Genomic DNA, 21,302 nt, shown 5'->3' with positions numbered 1-21,302 from the left:
GTCGGAAGTATTTATGTTCCTTGAGCTCGCACGAGGGTTGGTGGATTATTCTGAGGTTTAGCGCGGGAAACAACTGTCTTGTATGACAGTTGCTTTAGTGTATAGCAGTGTAGTGTTTAAAATACTATTATAATGTTAGTAAGACTTGTGAGTTTGTGACTGTGTACACAATATCAAGAAGCTTCGAAATATTTCACACACTTTGAATTGATATTTATAATTTTGTGTACAACCGTGTACTTCCAAATTTAGATCTACGCAAAACTAGCTGCTGGACCACTATGGTATGTCCTGGGAGCTACTTGTCTAGAATTTACTGGGAACCATTCGGAATTGTATTACAATAAATTGATAATACATTTTCAATTTACAGGCTCAATATGACCAGAATCTACTCTCCGATATGCTTCCCATATATTATACGAGACTGTTCCCTCAAAACATATTCTGTAGATGGCTGGGTTGTGGCAGTCATCCCCAGCCTTTAGCACACAGGGAGCTATCATTTACTCTTGCTGATGATGTGTACTTGAGGTACCTGTCTATATCCAATCAGAAGGAGCTTCAAACATTACTACAGAAGAAGTGTCCACATAAACTTGATATTGGGGCAGTGTATAATACAAGGTACTTACTTATGTCTTTTTAAATTGTTATTGCTGAAGAGTTATTCTTCCACAACTTCACTTCACATCCCGGGAAATCAGAGACAGTTAAAAATCTATTGTGGCTGGTGTACCAATGGGTCACCAGGCTGCAAGTGGTTAATCAAACTGCATCAAAGGGAGTGTAGTTTGATCCCCTGTTTACTAATTGCGGAGATCATTATTACAATTTTTTAATAGTCTTAATATTTCAGGCCTTCGATAGCTCGCCATGGCTCAGTAGTTCTATCTCGAGAATTAGTCTTTGACATAGATCTTACAGACTATGATGAAGTCAGAACATGTTGCCAAGAAGCCAAAGTTTGTGAAAAATGTTGGAAGTTTATGGTTATAGCATGTGAAATTATTGACGTGGCTCTGAAAGGTTGGTATTATGTTTTCTAACCTCTAGAAATTATGTGAAATGCACTGTAAGTTAGATTCCTTAAGTTCAGTTTAGTGCCTAGTGGACCTAGGTTGATTTCCTGGACAGGGCCTGTTCCATATAAATAAGTAATAAACTTGCTAACAAATTTCAATAATTTTGCATATACTTACCAAATAATTTGCTATTTTCAGATGATTTCGGATTCCAAAGCATTCTTTGGGTGTTTTCTGGACGAAGAGGTGTACATTGTTGGGTGTCAGACTATGAAGCACGCACATTGGACAGCCCCGGGAGAGGAGCTGTTGCAGATTACCTTTGCCTCATCATGGGTGGAGACAATCAAAGTAAAAAAGTCCATTTAGGAAGTGATAATCTTCACACAAGTATCAGGTATGATGTTCATAGTATGATTTCCTCTATGGCAGAGGAAGGTGGTGGAGTAATCAATTGTTTTTATTTGTAAATAAATCATAATAACACTCATTTTATATTTTACAGGCGAGCCCTCAATGTCATTGATAAATATTTTCTGGATATACTACAAGATCAAGAATTCTTTGCCAATCCAGATGGGTTGAAAAAACTTTTGGCATTGATACCAGATGAAGCATTTAAATCATTAGTAGAGAAAACATTAGAGAAAATGCCAGATTCCTCTGTAGAACGGTTTAAGGCTCTTACAAACATCTTTGAATCACACTGTCGAGAGGTAGCTAATGTCTGATTACTTTGCTTATATTGTGATACTTATGTGCGGATATTACCTAACTTTTGTAAATATTTTTTCTTTACAGAATGGGATTTTTTCACGTAAATTTAAATACCTTATAGAAGAAATAAAGATCCAATATTGCTATCCAAGATTGGATGTCAATGTAACAAAAGGATTCAACCATTTGCTGAAATCTCCATTCAGTATTCATCCAAAGACTGGAAAAGTATCAGTTGCATTTAAACCTAACAATGCAAAGAACATGAATCTAGATGAAATCCCTACTATTTACACTTTACTGGATGATAGTGCTGCTGAGAATGCTAAACATCAAGCAAATATGAGGACTGCAGTGAAGGTCTTCCAAGAAGTAGTATTTTCACTGGAAAAGACTGAAGCACTCAGGAGAAAAAGTGAAAATAGTAAGTTTTTTGTGACTAAATTAAAAATAAGAACGATGATTATATCACATACATTATGCTCACAACTGTAATCCCCAAGGTAGTCAGAGGTGACTTGCAAGCGAGCCATCCTCCATGCTGTACATTTAATTTTGTACTCATGTGAAAGGTTTATGTGAGAGATAATTCTATATGGGTTTAAATACTAAACAATAAAATTAAATTTTATCAAAAATATAGCAATTTATTGATATAAAAAGTCAGCGGTGTATTTTAATTAAAGCGAGATTCAGAAATCAAATATTGTAACTGCAATTAATTGGTATGGGTGGCCATAGCTGGGCCAAAGCAAATCAAACACGGCCAAGTACCTAAACGCCTTGTATGAAAATAATCTGACACTCGTGTTTCATTGTAATACTCTTCTCACGTAATAAAAATATGTTTCTTTTGCAGATAAGTCATTAGAGTTCTGACACGGAGTGGAAACTTGGGAATGGCGCCAGTTTAAATGGAACAACTTAGTGCCACATTCAGGAAGTCCTCGAATCCAATAGTGACAGTTCCATTTTGTTGCGTATCCCGCACTCTGAAAGCTTCCGTGAAACGTTGTATCTGGACACAGAGGACAATGAACTGGTCCACTGAGATCTTGCCTTCTTTTGGGTCGCAACGTTTAACCAAAAACTTTATGAACTCCGGAGTGAAGCGAAACCCCATTTGTGTAAATGCTGTAACAAACAAAAAACAATAAATGACTTTATTCATAAATCTTTTTTTATTTACAGTTCAGTAAATACAGATCTGCAGGCATAAGCGTAGGTTGACGCCCTTCGGCTAGAAGTTGTGACGACTTGCGAAAGGCTGGTAATGATTCGATCTAGATCGGCTATAGATCGCATCCAGTGGCGTGCTTTGGGAGAGGACTACGACCAGCAGTGGACTGCTATAGGGTGATGATGACACACACTTTTATAAAGTCTCACTGTGTCCAGACACTATGAAATTTAAATATAGACGAAGGAGAGAATGCGAATAAAGAAACAATACGACGGACGAACTCGAGATATCTTGCTCTAGTTAGCTCGGTCGTCAAGGTCGAGTCAAATAACGGCCGCCATTTTCAAACAGTGATATATTGATTGAAGATTACCTTTAGTCAGTTCCTGTTCGTCAACGTGGCCAGATTGATCAGTATCGTAGGTTTTAAATACCGTTAGCCATTGGTTCACGTACGTATATAACTTGTCGAATTCTTCTACATTTATAGTACCAGATCGATCCTTGTCGAACATCCCTGTAAAAGTAAAAAAAAACATTTCTCTCAGGTTTCTTAGGTAGGTATGTAAGCAGACGGGATTCTATTATCTGTGGGGGTGTAAGTACCTGCACCTGGCTCTCTCGAGTGGAACCTTTGTGCAAGTTCCTAAGCTTGGACCATTACCCACCACGCTGGTCCACTGCGGGTTGGTGGGTTCACATATCTAGATGTGCTAAATCTAGATATGCAGGTTAAAAGAACTCATTGGTACATGTCAGCACCGGGATTCGAACCCGCATCTCTTGCGTGAGAAGCGGGCGCTTACCCGACTGAGCTACCACCGCTCCTCCTGGAGATTATGGCCAGTACGTATGTTCAGGCTTGCAGAAGGTCCATGTTCTACAGCGAGTTGTATTTCTTATGTAATAATTACCGATCATGAGGTTACACGCAGTTTCGGAAAACGTTTGCCCTTGCGCGTTGACGAGCGCCGCTTTCAGCTCATTGGCAGTGATAGCCCCGGACTGGTCCTTGTCGACTGCGCGGAACCATTGCTGCACCTGCGGGGACACCGAGCCGCCCGGCCCTATCGAGGGATACGGCCCGTGGCCCATCTCCAGCTGAGGCCCCGGGGGCCCGCCGCCGTAGCCAGCTGGTTGTCCGTATCCTTGCTGAAACAAAGTATAATTAAGTTTTAATAATCCTTGTCGGACTTTCTACAAAAGTTAAACCTTTTAGTTTTAGTCACCTGTCAGTACAAAATGTAAATTTCATCCAGAGTTTACGATACTCGACATTTACCCATAGAGAAAAAATAAACAATTCTGAAAAGAGTGGCATCTCGAGGAGTTTTTTGTCATACTCTATACGTCATACTGAACAGCGCCACGCCATCTCTTTATATTTCTCAGCCTCATTGTACATACATACAGGGTGCCCTGTTGGGACACCCTGTATGTATATATATATAGATATTGTTATCACAAGTTAATAGCCGGATCTCCACCAAACGATCCAATGCGATCCGATCACCCGATCCAAGAAGTTTAGTATGTAAGAATTCTTGGATCGCGCGATCGGATCGCGTTGGATCGTCTGGTGGGGATCCGGCTATTAACTTCAATCTATAAAGATATAAGACATATTTGCCTTAACGTAGTTACACCACACAACAGTTATTACATTTATTAGCTAAATGTAAGTTCAATCTATTTATGTACCTACCTACATGCAACAATAAATAAAAAACAAATTATTATATAATTCTTTATTACCTCGCATATAACAATGTTTCAGTTCAGTTTTGTTCATGTCACTTGTAAAATAATATGCGAGTGGGTGTGTGTATACCTTTTTTATTCCTTTCACCATGAAAACCACTTCATGTTTTGCTAGTTTATGTTTCCCAAGAGAAGCAAATCTTGTCACTTGTGGTGATAAAGTCATTTCGTCCAATAGTGCATCATTTATCCTCGCGAGGCAAATCTTTGACGACATTTATCAGTTTGGTACACATAGTATTCTAATCTTCAGCGGATATGAAGATGTCGATCGCTCTTTGCCAGTGCCGTGGAACCACATGGAACCTGGATCCATATGGAATCTGTCAGGTCACAAGAATTTCATAAAAACACTTTTTGTGGATAAAGATGCTTTTTCTTAACACACCATGTTTATTTTTATTTGTAGGTATATAAAATTTATAAATAACGATAAGTATATCGAGAGTATAGGCTTTTATTACAAAAATGTTATTTGCGAGACATTGTAAGACAACTGAACTGACACTGACACGCAATTTCTTCATAATAGCCATAGATCATGACAATGTTGACATTCAAATACTACTTATCTATGTGTCTTGTTATTGTTCTATGGTCTTGTTCATAACGCCATCTTACATCTTTTTTGGTAATAAGAGTAATATAAAGAGATGCCGCTACCTTCTACTAAAAGTTCAGCCATTAAGGCAGTGACCCCCCCCTGCATTTACCTACCTAATTAGGTACTTAACTACACTTTACAAATGGGTAAAACACTCAAGCTTAGATTATTGTTTATCAAAGCTCTTGTTCATTCGATACACTTTTTTACCTTGATCTAATCACTTGTTTTGTTTATCGAGTGGTAGCATTGCTCGTGTACCTACCTACCTACAATAGGTACCCATATCAGTTATTGGATACGTAGGTCTATCTCCAACCATAGACTAACTAACAACTAATCACTTTGAGCTTCTACCTAATTATTCTCGCTTCTATAGTCAATACAAAGGATTAAAAATTATGGTATAGTTAAGCTGCGTACAGACCGGCCCAACGAACGGGTTTCGTTGGCCTTCGTTTCTGCAATCTGCCCTGTATTATGTATGATAAATATCCATCGTTGGGATAACCGTTGGCGTTCGTTGGCCCGGTGTGTACGCATCTTTAGTTAGAGAACAGAAGGGGTGTGCTTCCACCAAAACAACTTTCGTTGTGACTAGAGACTGTTCGTGATCACCTTATCACTCCCTATCGGCTTATACCTGCGTGAAGTTAGCAGCCTAAAGTTAGCAGCCTTTGAATACCCGACCAAATTAAGATGGTCACTTCAGTCATTGCATACTTTATCAATTAAAACACGTAAAAAGCCCCAAAAACATTGGAATAATAATGCTAGGTATTTATATAAATACTAAAATATGTTCTAAAATAAATAAATTCTAAAAAATACGACGTTTACTTACTTACGCTCTTGTTGGTTAATGGATATTTTGTATGGGGGCACCAAGATGCTATAGACCTGCCCGCATCTCACCTGGTTTATTATGTGTGTTGTGTCATTAGAAAACACTGACAGAAGTTTCATCAACATTGAAACGGTACAGCAGGTGTCCAGGAGCCACTTTCTGACGGATTTTGGGTGAAAAATTTACAATATTTAACGAATATTCAAGTTTGCAGGTGGAGCCTGAACAGGTACAGCTGCAAATGATAGTTCATATGAAAGGTATTATTAATACATAGAAACGGTTTTCAGCAGTTTCAGATTAAATGACTTTTGGTGACTCTTCAAGGTGAAAATCAAAAAATAAAACTTAGCAGCCCAAGATTAACATTTTGTATGGGGGCACCAAGATGCTATAGACCTGCCCGCATCTCACCTGGTGTATTATGTGTGGTGTGTCATTAGAAAACACTGACAGAAGTTTCATCAACATTGAAACGGGATAGCAGGTGTCCAGGAGCCACTTTCTGACAGATTTTGTGTGAAAAATTGACAATATTTCACGAATATTCAAGTTCGCAGGTGGAACCTGAAGATATTCAGCTGCAAATGATAGTTCATATGAAAGGTATTATTAATACCTAGAAAGGGTTTTCAGCAATTTCAGATTAAATGACTTTTGGTGACTCTTCAAGGTGAAAATCAAAAAATAAAACTTAGCAGCCCAAGATTAACATTTTGTATGGGGGCACCAAGATGCTATAGACCTGCCCGCATCTCACCTGGTTTATTATGTGTGATGTGTCATTAGAAAATACTGACAGAAGTTTCATCAACATTAAAACGGTATAGCAGGTGTCCAGGAGCCACTTTCTGACAGATTTTGTGTGAAAAATTGACAATATTTCACGAATATTCAAGTTTGCAGGTGGAACCTGAAGAGATTCAGCTGGAAATGATAGTTAACTAGAAAGGTATTATTAATACCTAGAAACGGTTTTCAGCAATTTCAGATTAAATGACTTTTGGTGAATATTCAAGGTGAAAACCAAAAAATAAAACTTAGCAGCCCAAGATTAACATTTTGTATGGGGGCACCAAGATGCTATAGACCTGCCCGCATCTCACCTGGTTTATTATGTGTGTTGTGTCATAAGAAAACACTGACAGAAGTTTCATCAACATTGAAACGGTATAGCAGGTGTCCAGGAGCCAATTTCTGACGGATTTCGGGTGAAAAATTGACAATTTTTCACGAGTATTCAAGTTTGCAGGTGGAGCCTGAAGAGATTCAGCTGCAAATGATAGTTCATATGAAAGGTATTATTAATACATAGAAATGGTTTTCAGCAATTTCAGATTAAATGACTTTTGGTGAATATTCAAGGTGAAAACCAAAAAATAAAACTTAGCAGCCCAAGATTAACATTTTGTATGGGGGCACCAAGATGCTATAGACCTGCCCGCATCTCACCTGGTTTATTATGTGTGATGTGTCATTATAAAATACTGACAGAAATTTCATCAACATTGAAACGGTATAGCAGGTGTCCAGGAGCCACTTTCTGACAGATTTTGTGTGAAAAATTGTCAATATTTCACGAATATTCAAGTTTGCAGGTGGAAACTGAAGAGATTCAGCTGCAAATGATAGTTCATATGAAAGGTATTATTAATACCTAGAAACGTTTTTCAGCAATTTCAGATTAAATGACTTTTGGTGACTCTTCAAGGTGAAAATCAAAAAATAAAACTTAGCAGCCCAAGATTAACATTTTGTATGGCGGCACCAAGATGCTATAGACCTGCCCGCCTCTCACCTGGTTAATTATGTGTGTTGTGTCATTAAAAAACACTGACAGAAGTTTCATCAACATTGAAACGGGATAGCAGGTGTCCAGGAGCCACTTTCTGACAGATTTTGGGTGAAAAATTGACAATAATAATAATAATAATAATAATAATAATAATAAATAATAAATATGTGGGGACATCTCACACACGGCCATCCGACCCCAAGCTAGGCAGAGCCTGTGTTATGGGTGTCGGACAGCTGATATATCTACACAAATACATAGATAGATAGATACTAAATATAAATATCAACACCCAAGACCCGAGAACAAATATCTGTGTTTAAACAAATATCTGCCCCAGCCGGGAATCGAACCCGGGACCTTCGGCTTAGTAGTCAGGGTCACTAACCACTACGCCATTCGGTCGTCAATATTTCACGAGTATTCAAGTTTAGAAACGTTTTTCAGCAATTTCAGATTAAATGACTTTTGGTGACTCTTCAAGGTGAAAATCAAAAAATAAAACTTAGCAGCCCAAGATTAACATTTTGTATGGCGGCACCAAGATGCTATAGACCTGCCCGCCTCTCACCTGGTTAATTATGTGTGTTGTGTCATTAAAAAACACTGACAGAAGTTTCATCAACATTGAAACGGGATAGCAGGTGTCCAGGAGCCACTTTCTGACAGATTTTGGGTGAAAAATTGACAATATTTCAAGAATATTCAAGTTTGCAGGGGGAACCTGAAGAGATGCAGCTGCAAATGATAGTTCATATGAAAGGTATTATTAATACCTAGAAACGGTTTTCAGAAATTTCAGATTAAATGACTTTTTGTGAATCTTAAAGGTGAAAATCAAAAAATAAAAACTTAGCAGCCCAAGATTAACATTTTGTATGGGGGCACCAAGATGCTATAGACCTGCCCGCATCTCACCTGGTTTATTATGTGTGTTGTGTCATTAGAAAACACTGACAGAAGTTTCATCAACATTGAAACGGGATAGCAGGTGTCCAGGAGCCACTTTCTGACGGATTTTGGGTGAAAAATTTACAATATTTCACGAATATTCAGGTTTGCAGGTGGAGCCTAAACAGAAACAGCTGCAAATGATAGTTCATATGAAAGGTATTATTATACCTAGAAACGGTTTTCAGCAATTTCAGATTAAATGACTTTTGGTGAATATTCAAGGTGAAAACCAAAAAATAAAACTTAGCAGCCCAAGATTAACATTTTGTATGGGGGCACCAAGATGCTATAGACCTGCCCGCATCTCACCTGGTTTATTATGTGTGTTGTGTCATTAGAAAACACTGACAGAAGTTTCATCAACATTGAAACGGGATAGCAGGTGTCCAGGAGCCACTTTCTGACGGATTTTGGGTGAAAAATTTACAATATTTCACGAATATTCAGGTTTGCAGGTGAAGCCTAAACAGGTACAGCTGCAAATGATAGTTCATATGAAAGGTATTATTAATACCTAGAAATGGTTTTCAGCAATTTCAGATAAAATGACTTTTGGTGACTCTTCAATGTGAAAATCAAAAAATAAAACTTAGCAGCCCAAGATTAACATTTTGTATGGGGGCACCAAGAATATTCACCAAAAGTCTTTTAATCTAAAATTGCTGAAAACCGTTTCTAGGTATTAATAAAACCTTTCATATGAACTATAATTTCAGCTGAATCTCTTCAGGCTCCACCTGCAAACTTGAATACTCGTGAAATATTGTCAATTTTTCACCCAAAATCTGTCAGAAAGTGGCTCCTGGATACCTGCTATCCCGTTTCAACGTTGATGAAACTTCTGTCAGTGTTTTCTAATGACACATCACACATAATAAACCAGGTGAGATGCGGGCAGGTCTATAGCATCTTGGTGCCCCCATACAAAATGTTAATCTTGGGCTGCTAAGTTTTATTTTTTGGTTTTCACCTTGAATATTCACCAAAAGTCATTTAATCTGAAATTGCTGAAAACCGTTTCTAGGTATAATAATACCTTTCATATGAACTATCATTTGCAGCTGTTTCTGTTTAGGCTCCACCTGCAAACCTGAATATTCGTGAAATATTGTAAATTTTTCACCCAAAATCCGTCAGAAAGTGGCTCCTGGACACCTGCTATACCGTTTCAATGTTGATGAAACTTCTGTCAGTGTTTTCTTATGACACATCACACATAATAAACCAGGTGAAATGCGAGCAGGTCTATAGCATCTTGGTGCCCCCATACAAAATGTTAATCTTGGGCTGCTAAGTTTTATTTTTTGGTTTTCACCTTGAATATTCACCAAAAGTCTTTTAATCTAAAATTGCTGAAAACCGTTTCTAGGTATTAATAAAACCTTTCATATGAACTATAATTTCAGCTGAATCTCTTCAGGCTCCACCTGCAAACTTGAATACTCGTGAAATATTGTCAATTTTTCACCCAAAATCTGTCAGAAAGTGGCTCCTGGACACCTGCTATCCCGTTTCAATGTTGATGAAACTTCTGTCAGTGTTTTTTAATGACACAACACACATAATTAACCAGGTGAGAGGCGGGCAGGTCTATAGCATCTTGGTGCCGCCATACAAAATGTTAATCTTGGGCTGCTAAGTTTTATTTTTTGATTTTCACCTTGAAGAGTCACCAAAAGTCATTTAATCTGAAATTGCTGAAAAACGTTTCTAGGTATTAATAATACCTTTCATATGAACTATCATTTGCAGCTGTTTCTGTTTAGGCTCCACCTGCAAACCTGAATATTCGTGAAATATTGTAAATTTTTCACCCAAAATCCGTCAGAAAGTGGCTCCTGGACACCTGCTATCCCGTTTCAATGTTGATGAAACTTCTGTCAGTGTTTTCTAATGACACAACACACATAATAAACCAGGTGAGATGCGGGCAGGTCTATAGCATCTTGGTGCCCCCATACAAAATGTTAATCTTGGGCTGCTAAGTTTTATTTTTTGGTTTTCACCTTGAATATTCACCAAAAGTCATTTAATCTGAAATTGCTGAAAACCATTTCTAGGTATTAATAATACCTTTCATATGAACTATCATTTGCAGCTGAATCTCTTCAGGTTCCACCTGCAAACTTGAATATTCGTGAAATATTGTCAATTTTTCACCCAAAATCTGTCAGAAAGTGGCTCCTGGACACCTGCTATACCGTTTCAATGTTGATGAAACTTCTGTCAGTGTTTTCTAATGACACATCACACATAATAAACCAGGTGAGATGCGGGCAGGTCTATAGCATCTTGGTGCCCCCATACAAAATGTTAATCTTGGGCTGCTAAGTTTTATTTTTTGATTTTCACCTTGAAGAGTCACCAAAAGTCATTTAATCTGAAATTGCTGAAAACCATTTCTAGGTATTAATAATACCTTTCATATGAACTATCATTTGCAGCTGTACCTGTTTAGGCTCCACCTGCAAACCTGAATATTCGTGAAATATTGTAAATTTTTCACCCAAAATCCTTCAGAAAGTGGCTCCTGGACACCTGCTATCCCGTTTCAATGTTGATGAAACTTCTGTCAGTGTTTTCTAATGACACAACACACATAATAAACCAGGTGAGATGCGGGCAGGTCTATAGCATCTTGGTGCCCCCATACAAAATGTTAATCTTGGGCTGCTAAGTTTTATTTTTTGATTTTCACCTTGAAGAGTCACCAAAAGTCATTTAATCTGAAATTGCTGAAAACCGTTTCTAGGTATTAATAATACCTTTCATATGAACTATCATTTGCAGCTGAATCTCTTCAGGTTCCACCTGCAAACTTGAATATTCGTGAAATATTGACAATTTTTCACCCAAAATCTGTCAGAAAGTGGCTCCTGGACACCTGCTATACCGTTTCAATGTTGATGAAACTTCTGTCAGTGTTTTCTAATGACACATCACAAATAATACACCAGGTGAGATGCGGGCAGGTCTATAGCATCTTGGTGCCCCCATACAAAATATCCATCAACCAACAAGAGCGTCAGTAAGTAAACGTCGTATTTTTTAGAATTATTTTAGAACATATTTTAGTGTTTATATTAATACCTAGCATTATTATTCCAATGTTTTTGGGGCTTTTTACGTGTTTTAATTGATAAAGTATGCAATGACTGAAGTGACCATCTTAATTTGGTCGGGTATTCAAAGGGCTGCTAACTTTAGGCTGCTAACTTCACACACCTTCGGCTTATAACCTTCTTCTGATCTATATAAGAATTTAGTTTGGGGTCTCGGTGGAGAATTAAAATAATGTGGTTAGCTCTTAGACAACGTTTATTCAAATATTTTATTCCATAAGTATAAATAGATCTATACAGGTAAGGTAGGTCAGTATATTTATTCAATTTAAATATAACGTGTAGCTGTCTCAGGACTATTCTATAGTTTATGGTACATGCACATACATACATTTTCGTAAAAAGGATATCTACATAGGTACTACGTCTCTGACCAATAACTGCAACAAAAGGATTGTTAGTTCGAGTTACAAAGAGTCACATACATACCTACTTAAACTATTCAGGTAAGAGAATAGAATACATATTATTATAATGGTATAAAATATGAAGATTTTCATAAACTTGTAGGCAAAGGTACATACTGGTACATACACAATATATCTATGCTAATTCTAAGGCATATTATAAGTCTATAATAATATAAGGCCATGTTTATATTATTGTTCTATGTAAGGATTATTTATATTTTTAGTAAATTTCACCTTTTAGTGTTGGAGTGTAAAATGAGATAAATACAATACCAAATTGTACCGTAAAACGGGGTGAATAGGAATTCAGGGGTCAATAGGGATATTATCGATGAACGAAATTGAAGCAGAAAATCTACTATAAAATTAAATAATAATGGTCAGATTTTTTATGATTTTTAAAGTAGAAAATTGATTTTTGTTGATAGTAACACTTTTTTGATGTGAAGATGGTTACAAGTGAGAAAAAAATACATCTGAAGTTCGCCATTCACAAGGTCGAAATTTTGTTCCTCAGAAACTTTGGAAAAAGAGACGTTAAATGTTATTTTTATTAGATAAATCGTACTAAATTAGAAAAGTAATTTTGTTTTCTATCCAATTTAAATAAGTTACTGCGATTTTATTTATTAATTTTAGTTTAAATTGAAAATTAATAAGACCTGGTAAATTTCTCTAAAAATGGGGGTAATAGAGACGCCTACAGGATATCATTGGGACGACTGTGGGGTGAATTGGGACAAGAGTCCCATAAACTAGGGACGTAGTTGTATGAAAAGGGACACTAAAGCACGGATAGGGATAGGGACTGATAGGGTTGTCACTTACCTATATCGCCAGTAAGTATCTGTACTTATACAATAAAATTATTTTTTTATTACATAATAGTGTGTTAATAAATTTTTATACTTAGGAACATCCAAGTAGAAAAAAACTATTTTCTAGTTCGATGTTTAGGGACATTTAGGTACTTTTTGCAGGTATTTTTTTAAAATATATACCTAATTTTACAAAAACTGATTTTAAAGTTTTAACTAGGAAAGCAATGAAATATGTAGAGGTATAGTGTACATTTTACTACATATTACTGAAAAAAAATATTTAGTGGTTGTGACAACCATGACTATATTTCTCTATTGTTCTCAATACCGTCCCGATTAACCCCTATACATGTATGAATAGGGACATCATATATTTTATAAATTTACATAAAATTGGCTGACCATCAAAGATTTTCGTATGCATTTTCATAAAATACAGGTCAAGACTAAACTTTTAATATGGTAAACTAAAAGTTGTTAGTACAAAATTCATTAGAAATTGGCACTCAAAGTTGAAAACCATCCCCATTCACCCCATTTCACGGTACCAAAGGTTTAACTTTAGTAGGTATCGGGACTACTACGGAATCCTATGGAAGTTCTAGGCGTTTCACGATTACACTCAATATGCAAGGCCGTTGCATTTTTATCCCAAATCAAAAGTAGATAAATATTTTACAGGTTTTATTTATTGGCTCATGTATCATATACGCATAGAACAATGTAGGTATGAAGGGGACTGTTATGTTAATACATTAAAATTAGTGGTACCTTATGTTTTTTTTAGCAAAAATCGAATATAAATACATTAATTAAAAGTTTTACATTCATTTCAGTAGGTATACAACTATACATACATTCAGTTGAGATAGAAGTATGGTATTCAAAATTTCTGGGTTTTTACGATGTTAGTGTTCGTAAGCATACTTCTGTGTGCGAGTTATTAATGTACATATGTTGTTAATTTGCTAAGTTAGCTGCAAGTTACAAATCACAACACTTTACACAATACTAAAATTAGGAAACCTTGAATGGTATTTTTTATGTTATCTTGCCTTGATCAGAATTTTAGTTTTTACTATTTCATTCTTTCTGTTTTATTTTTATCAAGTAATATTTCATTAGCTGCTGAAGACAACAAATAAGTAGGTAAGTATATAGTTTTTAGTTATATGATCAATGATCACTGTTATAACTTTAAATACTTATAGAGAATATGAGATAAGAGACACATAGGTTTTTAACTACAGAATCGTTATGCTTAACTGATTTAAAATATACCGAAATGCATCGAAGTAATCTGGCTTACTAAAACAGTGAGGCACCACAATGGCGGCGACATGAGAGTGTGTGGGTGCGTAGGTGCGACGTGATTGACGCGCGACGGCGAACGTGTGTGTTTTGGGCTCGTCGTAACATAGAAATTGACTTACTTAGGGTGCCCCAGTTTTTAGTTAGCGAGATTCCTTCCACCCTTTTTTCTATTTCGATCGAAAAAATCTACTTAATAATATATTTAATTTCCGTAATTTTTTACCAATATTGTTGAAAGAGCAATGTTATTAAAAGTAAAACTGGGAAAATTATACATATACCTACTAATAGTAAGGCAAATTCTTTAAGTTTATCTACATCTATAATGTCGGTATAGGTCTAGAAATTTATATGGATTATCACCATAGATTTAGAAAACCATTTTTCAGTCATAATGTGCTGAAAGAATTATATTTGATAGCAAGAGGGTCACTCTACACTGAAAGGAAAGATAAGAGATGAGAAGTTTTAATAAAAATACTATTTATAAACTGTATGTGCAATGCCTGAAGGCGTAAAAACGGTTTAACGCGGTGCTCAACTCTTATTTATGCCCATAATCTTGAATTATCAAAAATATTTAATAAGAAAGTCTAAAAAACATTATTTAGGGCCACTGCTGCATTTAGTGGATCTAATCTAATGTCTCAAATTGCTGAGCTATTTTCTATTTGTAGTATTGTAAAAAAATATTAAATCAAGTTATAAACTGATTAAATACCATAGCGAAAAAGGTTCATAATCAGATGACAATCCATGTAAATGCAATGTTCATGAATTTTTATGTATTAGTTATTTTGGACATGTTTTTAAATGTTAACTCATTCTTAATATTACCACAACTGTACCAACATAATTATCTAACATCTATTTTATATAAATATATAATTATAAATTATGTACACTGTAACACTACTTTATAATAGTTAATTGTATCTACTCTACTTTATGTACTACATACTTAATATAAGAATGTAATTTACACTTCATGTAAATGACAGATTCAGTCTTATATATGAAAAAACCAATACTGGCAAGTTTGTTACACTTTGTACTAAGAAAATGAAATTAATCTTATATTAAAGAACACTAGTAAATTATGTTTTATAGAAAACATTATAATTTATCTTACACACACTTATAATATAATATTATTCACTGCACATGATGGATGAATATAATACAAAACATATAAACAAAATAATTAAAAGTGCTATTGATATCTATTTATATGAAAACAGTACAAGGTAAAAAAAAATCTGCCAATCCTCCCACCAACTTTGTATCAATCTAATAGGTGGGAATAAGTGTATATAAGTTAGTAAAAAAATGGGTATACATGTATACATGAATGTGGAGTATCAATATCTCTTTGTGTTAGGTACATAATACGTTACTGTATTTTGTAGTGTCAAATCTCATAAAGAAATATACTTCAGAAAATGATATTAACTCCAAATTGTATTATATTATTAATCATTATGATTTATTTTACGTAAATTAGGAATATTAGGAAAGGTTGCTTTGCCTAGCAAAGCTTATTATTACCACTGTGACTAGAAAAACTATAGGTAGGAGGACTTGCAGAAGTATTAACACAAACTTGGATGGTTGGTTTAAAAGAGGATGGAAGAAGAGTATGTGCCTCTTGCACAGGGGAGTAACTTCGACACACTGCACTTTCGAAATGTACTTGATCACTTCTATCAGTAGGCACACCATCAAAGCTTGTCTGTTTGGCAGAATCACCTGTACCACTATCTTTACAGGAAGAGCGTTCTGAAATATTGTCTGGAAACATTTGTGGTGAATCACTGTCACTGTGCACAATTTGAGTCATTTTCATAGTCTCGGCGGGAAATGTAGGAACTGCATTTGCCATGCGTCTACGGGTGTGGTAAATTATCACCACCCAAATAATTGATGTCCCTACAGCACAACACACTACAGTTATAATTATTATACCAGTCATGTCTTTTTCATTAACTAATATAGCAACAGGGGGTAACACACTTAGTTCTGTCATTGCTTTCTTTGTACCCAATTCATTTGTTATTTCACATTCATATGTACCAGCATCTTTTGACTCAGCTCCTACTATTATGAGTAACTGATCATCTGCAGTGAAATAATGACGTTCGGTAGCAATTATTGTGGCGCCATCTTTAAGCCACTTTAATACTGGCTTAGGTGATCCAGAACTCATACACTGGAACACAACTGAACCACCAATTGTTACTTCTTTGTTTTCCATTACTCTTATGAATGATGGCTCCTCTAATACAGTAAGTGTGGCATTTGCAATAATTGTACCAGCTGGATTTTTTGCAGCACAACTGTAAATACCCATGTCTGTTGTTTTAGCATTTACAATAAAAAAGAGATGGTCAGTTGGCATTACATTCATCCTTCTCTCTCTTGCTGCTGGGAAGTCATTGCCTCCATCTTTCTTCCATGATATTTCTGGTGGAGGATCTCCAGTTGCTGCACAATTTAGGGTTACAGTTTCCCCTGTCTTAACTGTCACATTAGTTGGAGTTTTGATAAATCTTGGAAAAGTAACAATGTTGATCTTTGCTTTACTTGAATAAGTTGTTCCAAAATTATTAGTGACTACACACTGATATTTTCCAGAATCTGCATGGCTCACATTTGGTATAGTTAATACTGAAGTGGCTCGGGGTTGTCCCATAGTAGTTATTGTTATGTTTTCATACACAACAGGGTTACTCATGTTACCATTATTTTTCCTCCATAAAAACGTCATGTTGTTAAAAGGATTTGATGTTGCTGAGCATAATAAGTTTGCAGATCTACCTTTAATTGCAAGGTGTGTTTTAGGATTTTCTACTATTTTCGGTTTTGGTGAATCACCACAGTTTTCCTCTTTGAGTTTAGTTATAGATACCCCATGTACTTCTGAAGGGTAGGCACAAGTAGCAGTGATGTATCTCTGTTCTGCTTTGTCTCGGATCCATTTAACAATCCAGAGTAAATTGCAATCACACAATAAGGAGGTAGAGTTCAGGTGTAGTTTTTTCAACTTTGTCATAGATGCAAAAGCATGTTGTTGTATAGATGTTATGTTATTTCCTGCTAAGTTCAATTCCACAAGGTTATTCAATCCCTCAAAAGCTCTGGCATGAATAGATTTTATATGGTTTGCAGCCAAACTAAAATGAACCAGGTTTTGTAACTTGGAAAATGGTCCAGACATATCTTCAACAGTCCATGATATTTTATTGTTATTTAGATGTAATGTCTGTAATCGTACCATATGACTAAAAGCTTCTTGTGAAATGGAAGATATATTATTTCCACTTAGATTCAGTGTTCGCAAATTAATCAGATGTTGAAATGTGCGTCCTTCAATTTCTGTTAAGTAATTATGGGACAAGTCAAGCACTTCCAGGTTGGTGCACAGTTCCCAGCTGCCAACATCAATTTGTGCCACCAAATTGTTAGAAAGTGACAATGTTATTAATGATTCCAATCCATACATCCAACCTTTTGAAATACTTCTTATTCTATTGTGGTCCAATTGTAATAAATTCATTGATTTAAATCCAAAAAAGGCACCATCCATAATATTGTCAATACTGTTAAATCTCATCTTCAATGTAGTTAAACTTTGTAATCCTTGGAATAGTAATCCATTTATCACATGTAACTTGTTATGGTTCAGCTCAAGTGTTCTTAAAGCGGCTTGAAACATGAACAAATGGTTAGGCAAAGATCTTATCTCATTTTTATTCAATTTCAATATAGACAGATTAGTTAAATTGTTCAGTGCTCCTTCATTGATCCTTTGTATTTGATTACTATTAATATTCAACACTTTGATAGAGCAGTTGGCCGAAAAATGATCTGCATCTATTGTTGTAATGTTGTTTCTACTTAGTGTCACTTCTTGTAAATGGCTTTGTTGTGTGAGATTCGGGATAGCTAGAAGTCGATTCTTCTCCAGTTTTAAGACTTTCAAGTTAGTGAGTCGTTCAAAACTCTGCGTAATATTTTCATTCAATTTGTTGTAGCTTAGATCGAGAGTTTCCACCCACATAGGAATTTTTGGCACCGACTGTAGATTTTTTCTCGTACAATCAACATACTTCTCCAGACAGTCGCATTTGTGAGGACACTCGTCATTTTCTGTTTGATAAGATAATCGTATCAATAAGATTATAGTTACAAACAATAACAAATGCATGTCTCCCATTTTTATGCATTTGGGTAGATAGCTGGCTGATTGATTTACGGATTGACACAAAATAACCGTCTTGATTCTTGCATTATTATCAGGTATATCCCATCATGTAAAATGTCTTTGAGGCACTTCGAATCACTTATTTACGCACGTTATAGGGGTTTTTAAGCACATTATAATTCACAAAACAGTTCGACATATTTACGCTTACAATGTCGGCTGCCATTTTGAATTCCGTAATAGTAGTTGTCTGTGATCATGTGTTTGGGTCAAAATTACGACCTAATTCTTTTTCCAACATAGTATCCAACTATCCATTATTTTTCCAACATTGTATCCAACTTTACACGGTGGAATTTACTATTCTGTGAGCATTAGTCGTTATTATTCTGAGAAATATATATTATAAAATGCCTCGTAAAAAAGGGTACAGCTTCTACAACTTGGCAAACATTATGGCCCGCATCACGCAGCATGTTGCGTGTCGACGCAACTACGCACGTACTTGCGGGAGTGCTGTTTTGCGTCATAATGCAATAACATTTCAAAAACACGCGTCATGTCAAGCCCTTTCAAAATCACGCATGGGATGCTATAGGTACCTTGCGTCTCGTCACGCACCACGCACTTACGCGTACGCGCAGCAGCGGTGCATGTGCGTGATCTGGATTAACGCGCGTGTAGTTATGCGTTTTTGGTGTGTGGGATTGTGCGTGTTTTCTATACAAAATGAGATGTTTGATCACGCATTCACGCAGGATTTAACGTTAAGCTAGGCAGTGTGTAAAAGTTTGATTTTTAAAACATTTCTACATAAATATAATAGATAGAAGAAGAAGAAGAATAAATATAATAAAATTTACTAAGCTCTATCGAGAAGTTCTCAAAGTGACTAAGTACAAACTAAATTATATAATAATATTTATAAAAGGTTCCTTTGTCCTAATATTAGTTCAATGTACTACACTTTTTAGTTTTTATATGGTGGTTTATTCCAAACTGTTCCAAACATAGATATCACATGTTTGATTTCGAATTTTGTCCATTTTATCTTCAGCCCATATTTGTCCAACGCTGGATATTGGACATTGGACTAACAAACATGTGGGATCACAGTGGTTAGAAAATGTGACTGCTGTACCCATTTTGATTTGCAAACTGGTGGTTATTTGTTTCAGAAAGATATCTGCTAGTTAACCACACAAATAAATTATTGTTATTAGACGACATACTCAAGAATGGCAAAATAAGGAGTTCCGAAACCAACAAGCGTGCATGAAGAGTTAGTTTGTAGAACTGAAATCATGTACTTATGCATATATTTGAGAGCTCCTTGTGCTATGATATATAAAATATAATAAAACTTAAAAAAGAACTAAACATTCCCTCATTCGGAATGTTTTAACTTCCTCATGTTTATACTGTTTTAACTACCTCATTGTATTCAATTGTAATTTATATTTATTTATAATATAAAATGTAAGGGTTCATGAAAGAGATGGCTTGTAGCGATAAGGCCGCCTATATTGTGTTTTAGTTATTAGTTTGAATGTCACCAATGTGCAATGTCAGTGGTTTTTATTTACACTAAAGTTATACTACTACTACTACTACTAAACAGGGACCATTGATTATTATGTTATTAATAAATTCCCAAAGAATACTCACATAAGCCATTTCAGCAAGAAAAGTTCTGGTTTCAATGTGATACTGAATACGATGTCTGGGTCCCTAAAATATACAAAATTACTTTATTTTAGGTAAATAAGTTGAGAGTTGCAAGTATTCTTCGCTCCATTCTTGCTTGTGAAATTTTCTCCAATAATTAATTTCAAAAGTAAGTTGGCCCATATTTTTAGGAACCATGCATAACTGTAAATATCATATTATGTATATAGCAGTGTAATTATAAAATAAAATCATAAAAGGCTGAATAAATTTATTAAAATAAGTTAATAGAATTAGGTAGGTACTTACTTGAGGAATGTAGTTGTATTTCAGTAAATGGTTCGAATTTCGGCAAAATCACAAATAGCGTATTTTAATACGACATCAAACTACTGTATGATTATATTTCATGAGTTATTTAATTAATTCAATTGGATAATACACCAAAGAATATGATCAATGATTGTTTATGTTTTGTCTTTAAGTTGGCAGCATTTACAGATTTGACAATGACGTTTGCCTGACTAGGGTTGGGTGCATGGGGTCGATAAAGTTACGATATCTAGGCATTTCTGTGTTCCGTTATCGTTACTGCTTATTAAATGCTCACACAGCCACCGGTAAATGCTAACAGGCTTTCTGCTTTGTCACACTAAGCCCCTGTTCCACAATGTCTGGTTAGTGGCTACTTGTGAGATAAAATACATGCTGTCACTTTCTGTTATTATATTTTTGACAGTGACAGCATGTATTTTATCTCACAGGTAGCCACTAACCAGACATTGTGGAACAAGCCCTTAGTCACACTTCTTCTTCGCAACATGCTGTTGAGTTCTTTATTAAATAAATAGTATTTAAGAAGTAGTATCTCAGAATA

General features: G+C 35.5%; 3 protein-coding genes across 3 annotated transcripts; 1 reads left to right on the top strand and 2 right to left on the bottom strand.

Moving 5' to 3' along the window:
- Positions 1-115: 115 nt before the first annotated feature.
- Positions 116-2,916, top strand: LOC105395684 (DNA primase small subunit). Its single transcript, XM_011567644.3, has 7 exons — positions 116-284; positions 374-627; positions 860-1,029; positions 1,224-1,422; positions 1,531-1,741; positions 1,827-2,166; positions 2,602-2,916. The coding sequence occupies exons 1-7, from the start codon at positions 282-284 to the stop codon at positions 2,619-2,621; spliced, it is 1,197 nt and encodes a 398-aa protein (XP_011565946.3). The 5' UTR covers positions 116-281; the 3' UTR covers positions 2,622-2,916.
- On the bottom strand, positions 2,367-20,925 carry LOC125488424 (peflin-like). Its single transcript, XM_011567643.3, has 5 exons — positions 20,735-20,925; positions 20,426-20,488; positions 3,840-4,077; positions 3,299-3,442; positions 2,367-2,876 (listed from the first exon to the last, which is right to left on the bottom strand). Exons 2-5 carry the CDS (start codon positions 20,432-20,434, stop codon positions 2,653-2,655), a joined length of 615 nt encoding a protein of 204 aa, XP_011565945.1. The 5' UTR covers positions 20,435-20,488; positions 20,735-20,925; the 3' UTR covers positions 2,367-2,652.
- Positions 13,909-19,352, bottom strand: LOC105395683 (leucine-rich repeats and immunoglobulin-like domains protein 3). The gene has a single exon (XM_011567642.3). The coding sequence runs from the start codon at positions 18,767-18,769 to the stop codon at positions 16,082-16,084; it is 2,688 nt and encodes an 895-aa protein (XP_011565944.2). The 5' UTR covers positions 18,770-19,352; the 3' UTR covers positions 13,909-16,081.
- Positions 20,926-21,302: the final 377 nt, after the last annotated feature.

This window comes from Plutella xylostella, chromosome 10 (genome assembly GCF_932276165.1).
Source record: "Plutella xylostella chromosome 10, ilPluXylo3.1, whole genome shotgun sequence".
Taxonomy (NCBI): Eukaryota; Metazoa; Arthropoda; class Insecta; order Lepidoptera; family Plutellidae; genus Plutella; species Plutella xylostella.
The sequence above is the reverse complement of the archived record's forward strand: the minus strand, read 5'-3'. Positions and strand labels throughout refer to the sequence as shown.

Bases quoted from the DNA above. Each gene is read 5' to 3' on its own strand.
- LOC105395684 (XM_011567644.3), top strand. The intron at 1,423-1,530 runs GTATGATGTTCA...TATATTTTACAG, and splicing joins AATCTTCACACAAGTATCAG to GCGAGCCCTCAATGTCATTG. The intron at 1,742-1,826 runs GTAGCTAATGTC...TTTTCTTTACAG, and splicing joins TTGAATCACACTGTCGAGAG to AATGGGATTTTTTCACGTAA.
- LOC105395683 (XM_011567642.3), bottom strand. From the start codon at position 18,769: ATGGGAGACATGCATTTGTTATTGTTTGTAACTATAATCTTATTGATA.
- LOC125488424 (XM_011567643.3), bottom strand. The intron at 3,443-3,839 runs GTAATTATTACA...TTACTTTTACAG, and splicing joins TGCGTGTAACCTCATGATCG to GGATGTTCGACAAGGATCGA. The intron at 2,877-3,298 runs GTAATCTTCAAT...TGTTTGTTACAG, and splicing joins CGAACAGGAACTGACTAAAG to CATTTACACAAATGGGGTTT.